This window comes from Aegilops tauschii, chromosome 1, assembly GCF_002575655.3.
Source record: "Aegilops tauschii subsp. strangulata cultivar AL8/78 chromosome 1, Aet v6.0, whole genome shotgun sequence".
NCBI classification, from domain to species: domain Eukaryota; kingdom Viridiplantae; phylum Streptophyta; class Magnoliopsida; order Poales; family Poaceae; genus Aegilops; species Aegilops tauschii.
The window spans coordinates 52,495,171-52,504,499 of record NC_053035.3 but is presented as its reverse complement, the minus strand read 5'-3'; the positions used below and the strand labels follow the sequence as shown (position 1 = coordinate 52,504,499).

The window sequence follows — 9,329 nt, the reverse complement described above, 5'->3', positions numbered from 1 at the left end:
AACCAGGCATTTGAAAAAGGTTAAATGTGTATTGAAAAAATGTTGACCATGTGTTCAAAAAATGTTAATCTTGTATCTATGAAATGTTAATCAAGATTTTTGAAAAATGTTACTATGTATAAACGAATGTTGACCATCTATTCAAAAAGTTTGATCTTGGATTTGAAAATATTAACATGTATTAGAAAAATATATCAGAGGTATACCAAAAATGTGTATAGAGAAATAGCGAAAACCTTGAGAAAACAAAATAACCGATGAAAAATGTGAAAGAAACAAACAAAACCGAAGGAAAACAAAGAAAAAAGGACAAAAACCGAGGATAAAAAGAAAACAAAACAAAGAAAACACATGAGAAAAGAAAACCGTGAAGAAACAAAGGAAACCAGTAAGAACCATTAAAAATGAAGGAAACGATGAAAAATATAAACCAAAGAAAACTGTAATGATAAACAAAAGAAAAAAAAGACCGGGGGAACCCAACACAGCGAACCCGCTTCAGCGAACGAAAAAACAACGAATATCGGCTGGCCCACTGGTGGAAGGGACGAGCCTCGGTCGGGTTTGTGTCCAGTTTTGAGCCAGGTTTCATATTTTTCATTTTGCAAAAAAAGTGTTAAATAGTCATGAAATATTAAAAAATATCTTGGATTTTGAAATTTAAAGGAATCTTTGAAAGACAGAAATAATGATAGAAATCTAGGTGGTTTTGAGCCGTTGCTAGATTTCTATTGACCGGCACGGGGAATCGTATCTGCGCTAATTCAATACCACTTGTCCTGGCAAATAAAATAAAATAATAATTACCACCTAAAAACGAAAAGAGGCCCTAAAAACCGAAAAATAAAGAGAAGCCGAAAAGGGAGAGCAAAAGCCAAAAATACCTTTAAAAAGGGAGAAAACACAACTCAAAAAAGAAGAAGAAGAAGAGGAAACAGTATGAGTAGTACTCATGTTTTGTTCATAGAAAAAGTACTATTCAAGTTTCGCAATAGGAGAACTGATCATTCATAATTTTGGACGGAATTCTTTAGGGTTTACTTCCAAAAACATGTGCATGCACGTGAGCGTGGGTAAGTGGCATCATTTAAGGTTTTTAGGTGTTTAGGGCATTGTCGTGGAGGTTAGGTGTTTAGGGCATTGTACTTAGTTTTTTCAGTGCTCTCCCTCGGTAGCGTAGTCACGTGCGTTCTGCGTGATCCGATTATCTTGGGATCGGCATTGTATGATGGCTACCTCACCATCTTGGGTTCAGTGGTTGCTTTGTTTATAAAGCGGGGCTAGAGCCTGTTTCGGGAGGTGGCATCATTTCACATGGATAGATATCGATGAAGCACAAGCACAATGGGCTCGTCAATACTGTATTCTGTTCTTCTTTCTTTGAGTTGTGTTTTCTCTTTTTTTTAGTTTCTTTTGTGTCCATTTTTGTTATTTTTCTTCTGTATTTTTCTCCTTTTTCTTTTTGGTTTAAAATTTCTTTATTTTTTCATTTTCTTTTCTTTTTTCTGTTTATTCTTCTCATTAGGAGATACATGGACACTTTGTAAAAGGTATGCGAACATTTGAAAAACCGAACATCTATTGAGATATGCTCAAACTTTTTCTTGCATCACCTGAATACTTTTTTCACACGTTTCAAGTGTTCATGTGAACTCTTTAGAAGATATACATGAATTTTTTTTCTAGTTAACATGAACATTCCCTTCCATATGTGTGGACAGTTTTTGTTTTTCAACACATGGACATTATTTTCACACGCATGAACTTTTTCCTCATGGAAGATGGACACATTTTCTCACGCAGAACATTTTTTGAAAGTACATAATTCGTACTAAGAAAACCATTGTGAACCAAAGGGGGTTTTGGAAACCTGTGCGTTCGAGCGTGGGTGAGCGGCATCATTTCATTTCATTTCACAAGGATGGCTTCTTCCGTTCCGTGATCATCAGAAAGCCCACCCACAGCGATGCACCAGCACAGCACAGCACAGTCAGCAGGTCGGTGTCAGTCAGGAATCGGACTTCGCTGGGCTGCCGACACTTGAAAGGTTGTCGGCTGCATACGCGCCGTGGGCAGTACGGCGTGCGCGTTAACCAGCTCCAACTCCAATAATGGAGGAGTACTGCTCCTCCAGTAGATCTGGGCGCATTCATTTCAGTTCATCGCCGCAGATCTCGCTACCACTGCCACTGCCACGTGGTACGATGCACAGCTGTTTTCTCCCGAACAGGAAACTAAATCATTCTGGATTTCACAGCAATTCTGAACAACAGCAAAGAAACAAAAAAAAAACACGTGAAACAGTTCATTTATGCTGAAATTTGCTGGAAAACCATGCTGTGAATTCATCATCATTTCATCTGCCAGATCTCCCACACTTTCTACACAGCTTATTATTGCGCTCCACAAACGGAGAATCCGCGAGAGATCACCCAGAGGAGCGAGGAAGGAGGGGCGGTCGGGGTTAAAGAATCACAGGTAAAATAATCTGAATAAATAATACTATTGCCCGGGGGTCGATTTCCATTTCCAGAGGACAATTCATGACCCCCAAGGGAAAAAGGACAAAATTGAGAGAAAGAAAAAAAAAAGAAAAAAAAAACTCAGTGTAAGCAGCAACCTTCTTCCTTTCTCCTTTTTTGTTGTCGCCACATTTACTTACATCAACTCCACTCCCAACACTGTTCTTCTCCGCGGAAGATTTTTCTCCTGTTCAGTCTCATCCCCCTCCTGCCTACCTTCTTCTATGGTGGGTTTTCGGGGTGGCGGTTTTGGTTTTGGTTTTCGGAGTGTTGGGGCTACTGGGCACATCATACTGCCACACCATGATCTGGGAGCAGTCGGAGGGGATCCCCTTCAGCTTTGTCCTGTCCTCCAGCACCACCTCTTGCACAAACTTGATCGAGTCCTGCAACCAATCATGCCAAGGGAAAAGAGTAGTGTGAATTATTAGCTGGGAGAATCAGTCCTGTTGAGTAACCAAAAGAAAGATGAGCACTGGACCATTTGGTAGCAGTTCAGTGCTAAGGAAATTATTAGCTTCTTGGATATGGCCCAATGCATTGTGGTGGTTGGAAATAGGGTCTTTCTGGTGCAACTAACAGAAGACACAGATGGAGTGAGGGATTTGCAGAGGGACCGAAGTGATCCGTTATCTTGTTTCAATCAGCGATCAGTGCTTCGGGTTGGTTGTAGTGGCGCATGTACCTATCAGTACCACTAGTGGGATGCAGCTCTTGGATGATGACGCGCTAAGTAGGTGAGTCGGTGAGACGAACGAAAACTGAGATCACAAGTTTAAGAAAAAGGAGTGCATGAAAGTGATGGTGGGACAAATAATTGCCACCTGTTCCCCTCGATGTTGCGTTGAAGGGAAGTTGATCATTGTGTAACGCCAGGTCAGTCAACTTCGAAAGGGATGTTGATAATTGTGTAAGTCGGGCAGTGAATTCAGATAGGATAATATCTCAGGGGTGAGGAGATCAGGAGCAGAAATCGTAACCCACAACATTACTTAACCATTCAGCTAAAGATACTTATTACCTTGAAAAGTACCAGGTCAGTCAACTACAAGGACGTCATTTTTAACTAAGTAGTGGACAGCATAGTTTTTTTCGAACTGCAAGTGGCCTTCCACCAATTGACAGGATAAGATTTTTTTTATCAGATTGACTTGTGAAATTTTGAGTTTAAAAAGGTATGATAAAATTCCATTCAAGCTGAAAATTATTTGGATCTGCTTTAAGCTGGACATGCAGTCCACGCTTCTGAGGATCCTAGTGGGCTTGCTAGTTTCGGAGGTTTATTATTTGGCTGTCATGAGATCAGGAAATGGACAAACTAAAACTATTTTAGCCAAGACCCAGTCCCTCAATTAATCAAATCTTCTTCAAATTCCACAACTACTTTTTTTGAGAGTATCATGGTATAGATAAGTAGTTGCGATGCGTGGTCCTATTACTTAAATGTTGTGTGGCCTGATCAACAATGTGATGTGCCAATCAGAGATCATTACTTGACTTCATACTTCATCACAATGAAAACAAGTTTAATATATGAAAATGGCTTGTTTTGTACATTTGCAAAGCATAACAAGCATTAGGTTGACAGCATTACTGCGAGTGAACTAACCTGTGAAGTGTCCGGTAATGACGTCGGTCGTCCCCATCGCTCAGGGTCCCACAAAATAGAACTGTTGAACGCAAACCCTGATACATCGATCGTGTGGGCTCGCGTGCCAGCAGCACCGGCAGGATTCAAGTCAACCTCAGTGTTATATGTCACTGAACGGGTGGTACCATCATTGAAGTTCCTCGAGAACCAGCCGACTACCTTCGAGGCGCTGCACAGTGGGCCCTCAACCACTACTTTCTTCTTGCCCGCGGACATTGTTGCCACTGGCCATGTCCCAAACGCCCTGTCCATTTCAAGAATTATAAGGAACATCAGAAACATGCATTAAGTAAATATCATCCACTAGTCGTTTGCAAACTTATAATTCAAGAGTTAGCTGTGATTATATCAACCTCAACTTGACTGGTCAGTGATTAAGGCTAGAGATCCAAGGAAAATAATACACTAAACCTTGCCCAGAATTAGGCTCCACCGACACCAAACGTGCATGGGCAAGTTGAGTCTAATAATTAGAAGATCTCTTAATCTAAGATATTTGAACAAGAAAAGATATGTGGCCACAACTCCATTAGCACACCTTCCACATGCTGCCTTGTTGAAGGCATCATGAAAACAGCTAGTATTCTAAAACTTCCTCCCACCCATCTCCACGCTACTAGACACTAGGCATGGAACACAATACAAGGCGAGTGATTTATTGCATGCAACTGTCTCACAATACTACATGGGAATAGACTAAATCATCCACTTGCCTACGCATGCCGACGAGTGACGAATAGCGAATAAAAGTATATATTACCGACTTCGAAGTTCGAAATGCCTCGAACAAACTAGGGGATGAGACAATCGTTGACAACGAACGCAAGACTTTACTTACTGTGCACAAACTTTCACAATGCAAAGTATGGTCAAACAGTACTGCAAACAATGTACTCAACTCAGGTTAAGTACACTTGTTCGGGCAATTAGGCAAACAGTACACAAGTTTTACTATTTTAGTCACCTAGGATTAGAAGTACTCTTAACTCTAATCCCAAGTTAAACACGGGGGAGACTTTTCACCCTGGTCAAAACCGATGCCAAAGCCAGACTATACTGTACTTCATTTGTGGTGACTGAACAGGTAAATTCTGGGACACGCACACCAGGTCATATTGGGGCTGATGCTAAAAACAGCTAGGTCTGTTGTGTTGTGAGCTGGTGCCCCCAGAAAAGCATGAGGGGCCACATGTGCACGCATCACGAGGAACTCTACACGAATAGTAAAAACTATGTGGGCTGGCGAGATGCAGCAAAAGGTTGCTTGGATAAGAGAGGAGTGCTTTGGTCTCATCATGTTCCCCTCAAACCAAAAGGATTCTTCTTCATCTTCATGTCATGGGAATATGAATATTAACACCTTTTAAAAAGAAAAACACCATGCTCCCACATGACATTAGTAGTATTTGTAGTACCATAGTACTACTACTAACAAGGATTTATTTCTTCTTATTATGAAAGTAAGTACCCACGAAAGTCAGAATGCTAGTACAATTTAAAAAGTAGGAGCCTTGGAAGGATTTGATTTACAGTCTCCACAAACATGGTTTGGCTGGATGAGGAAAAGATAAATGTGAGGTCAAATGTTAGGCCTTTCCAATAGAACAAAGACGGTATGTTTGACCTGGAATATAACAGGCTCGGAGCAAGCAAACGTTGACACACCAGTCACATTCTGTGGCTGCTGATGGATGCCAGAACCACAATATTGGAGGACAGCTACGATGGAAATGCATGGTCATGTTAGGCACCAATCATCGGCATCTAGTGTCGGTTAAAAGAAAATCGCCCTTGCTTATTTGCAACAATTCAGGCACTAATTTCGCATGTGCAGTCTCCATGAACAGCTGGAGGTCACACCGTTGTGGAAAATTCGCTCCAAAACGGTAGGCAACTTCGGCTGTGCATTTCAAATGGCCACACATGGGGGTCAGTCAGAGAAAGCAACAGCTGTGGGTATTTCTTTTAATGGAGTTCAATGGCCATGGCCTAACGGTTACTACTATCTTCTACCACCTCGCAGCATTTTTAGCAAATTTCTTCCAATCAAATGTTAGGAGCATCAACATCCCAACATTCAATGCATGCTTTAGGTCCATTCAATGTGTGTTTTGTTAGGTTAGTGCCGGGTCGGGCCGGCGTGTCAGCGAGCCAACAGCTAGTAGTTAGCCCTACTGTTAAAGTACTAATCAGCAGTACTGCTGTTTTTTTTTATATACAGCTTTACTTTGCCCATGGCTCACGAGCCACGTTTAAAAGTCTTAATTAAACTATCTAATTGGAGTGGTTGGGAGCAACGCAATTCGGTCGTTGTGGGGGTAAGCAAAATCAAAAGCAAAAGATTGTTAGTAAATTTTAAAATCTGCAGCAACAGAGGCATGATTTGCTGGAGGAAAAGGGAATAAAGAAGAGGTAAAGCTAGATCCAATAATTGACCCCTTTGCATCAGAGCATGGTCTCTCAGCTGCATTTGCAATGTTCATGGTGATGCGAGGGGTCAATAATCTTATTCTAAACCCTTATTCCTCCCCCACTAATGACAGCTTGTGCTGCCTTCAATTATACTCTGGCACCAAACTACACGGCTGCCAAAACCTTTTCTTGGCTAGAAAATTAGTAGTACTAGTGTACTAAATTGAGAAGTGGAGGTTAGGGATGAGGAACCCTAGTCGGTGCCCACCTAAAACAATCTGAAATTAATTAACTACAGCTGTTCAAAATTGAAGAAGAAGAAAAAATTTGTAGATTCAACACCCTGAAAGAACGGTGAAAAGAAGAGAAGTTCCAGCATTTGTGTGTCGAAATCAGCAAGTAAAAACAGTCAGTTTGGCACATTGTATAATTTGCAATCTAGGAGTAGAAATTAAGATTTTGGCTCAGAACGAAGGAAGCAGAGGGAATGAATGGATTAAGATTTGGTACTCACTCGATCTGGCGGATCTCCTCGAAGAAGTGGGTGTCGTAGACGCCGGCGGCGTCGGCGAAGTGGACGACGCCGGAGAGACGGTGCTTCTCGACGTGCGCGAGCGCGGCGTTGCGCTGCGCGTGGGCCTCGGCGGCGGCGGTGGTGAAGTTCTCCTCGGGGCGGAAGGCCAGGTGCCGGTACATGACCCCGGTGCCCCGGAGCACCTCGGCCGTGGCGGGCGCGTCGGCCGCCGGCTCCACCACCACCCAGACGACCGGGGGGCGCACTAGGCGCAGTGTGTGGGCGAGCCGCAGCAGCTCCGGCCGCCTGCGCCGCCGCTCCCCGGCCCCGGACCTGGTCGTGGTAACCACTATCAGCATCCTCCTCGGGCCGCTCTCCTCGTCGTCGTCCAGGTCGACCACCGCGCCGCCCCCGCCAGCCGCCGCCGCGCCCTCCGGCGAGGGCGGCGCCAGGCTGATGTGCTGGTCCCTGCTGCCGGCGACACGGGACGCGGCGAGCTGCTCCGCCGCGAGAAGCGGCGGCGGCGTGCCGGCCCCGCCGCCGGGCCTCCAGGAGGAGGAGGAGGAGGGCGCGAAGCCGGTGAAGAAGCCCATGACGAAGCAGAGCGAGAAGTGGAGCACCGCGCGCTTCCACAGGTGGCCCCCCCGCCGCTGCTTCGGCCGCTCCGGCGCCACCGCCCCCGTCCCCATGACGGCCCGACACACAAATCCTCCGACCCCTCCCCCCCAAAAATCACAACTTTCAGATCAAATCACGGCCCGCCACAGATCACCTCGCCTCCCCTCCCAGATCAAGAACCAACGAGGCCCAAAGACCGAAGGATTGGACTCTGCGGGGGTGACGAGAGCTAGAAGCCGCCCTGTCTGCTTGCCCGTGAATCAATGCGGATGGAGCAAGATGGGGGAAGGACAATTAATGTGGGGGGCAGCGGCGCTAGATCAGCACCAAGATTTGGGGGAGGAGGAATGTGCCCGCCTGGGGAAGGGGGTGGGAAAGAAGAAGATCAGGATGGAAGGTAGTAGGCGGGATGGAGCGAGGGCGAGGGGAAGGGGAGGGGGATGGTGAATCCTTGCTCGGTGGTGGGGGTGAAAACGGCAATGGCGTTGGGGGTGGTTGGTGAGGGTGGCGTTTAAAGAGGGCGGGAGGAGTGCGGTGACACTTGCCTGTCCCTCAACAGCTATGGTGCTGCTGCTCCTGGGTCTGGGTTTTCACCTCCGCCATTGATTCATCTCTTTCACTGTCGAGGTTGCGGTGTGCTGTGCTGTGCCTCGATGGTTCAGTTCGGTTCAGACATGCTTGCCTCTGGGATCGCGGAGATCTGATCCGGCAACGACCGCCGACGCGGAAACTGAGGTGAAATTGGGGCACACCTGGCACCCTAGTTCCTGATTACTTCTGTGCAAAATTAAGCATTTCTTAAACCTGATTAATATTGCTACTAGTAGTACTAGTACTTCAGTTTTTTGTTCTTGTTGTTGAGAAAAGTTCCTTTTTTATTTACAAAAGCTTAGACTCGTTGGACTGGACTAGGGTGCCTTTACCTGGCAGTTTCCTATGGCTGGTTTTCACAAGCAAACACCCGGAAAAACAGAGCAAGCAACCAAAGTACAGTACTAGTACCACCTCTCAGACACCTCACATTAACTACACACAAGCTCCAAATAGTTAACAACAACCTATGAGAATATCCAAATCAATTGTAGCTCAATTTTTTTAGGGAAAATACTGCTGCTGCTTCCTCTGCAAATACTAGAGTATAGTACTGTTATAAATATTCTTGCTGCAGGTTAATATGCAAAGCTTATTGGATAATTTGGACTGGCATTGGAGGTGTGGCAGAGGCCCCAGATCCATCCATCCGTTATACTAGTAGCCCAGAAGAATATTAGGTGACCTGCAGCTTTTGCTTTGCCCCTCCTCCTCCCTTTTAATTAACGCACCTTAGACCTAATCCTGTGCTAATCCCATCCATGCCTTAACTTTAAGCCAAAGCAACGCAAGACTTTTTTTTTGAGCTGGTGGGGGATTGGAACATGGAACCTAACCGGGAAAAGAAAAGGCAGCAGCGGAGGTGACACCAAATCTAAAAAAGTCGTCTTTCATTTCGGATGAACAGTGCTGTTTCTCTCTTTGAATTAAATTAAAGAGTTTCAATGTTTAAGAAATCCTTTTGGAGGAATTATTTTTTCCCCTTCCCTTTTGCAATTTCGGCGAGGATCCAAGGGTGTAG

The 9,329-nt window shown here is 44.8% G+C and overlaps 1 protein-coding gene across 1 annotated transcript; it reads right to left on the bottom strand.

The window, feature by feature from the left end:
• Window positions 1-2,308: 2,308 nt before the first annotated feature.
• On the bottom strand, window positions 2,309-8,280 carry LOC109770878 (probable beta-1,4-xylosyltransferase GT43A). The gene is made up of 3 exons (XM_020329592.4): window positions 7,100-8,280; window positions 4,132-4,417; window positions 2,309-2,908 (listed from the first exon to the last, which is right to left on the bottom strand). Exons 1-3 carry the CDS (start codon window positions 7,786-7,788, stop codon window positions 2,735-2,737), a joined length of 1,149 nt encoding a protein of 382 aa, XP_020185181.1. The 5' UTR covers window positions 7,789-8,280; the 3' UTR covers window positions 2,309-2,734.
• Window positions 8,281-9,329: the final 1,049 nt, after the last annotated feature.

Bases quoted from the DNA above. Each gene is read 5' to 3' on its own strand.
- LOC109770878 (XM_020329592.4), bottom strand. From the start codon at position 7,788: ATGGGGACGGGGGCGGTGGCGCCGGAGCGGCCGAAGCAGCGGCGGGGG. The intron at 4,418-7,099 runs GTGAGTACCAAA...TGAAATGGACAG, and splicing joins GAGGAGATCCGCCAGATCGA to GGCGTTTGGGACATGGCCAG. The intron at 2,909-4,131 runs GTTAGTTCACTC...GATTGGTTGCAG, and splicing joins CATTACCGGACACTTCACAG to GACTCGATCAAGTTTGTGCA.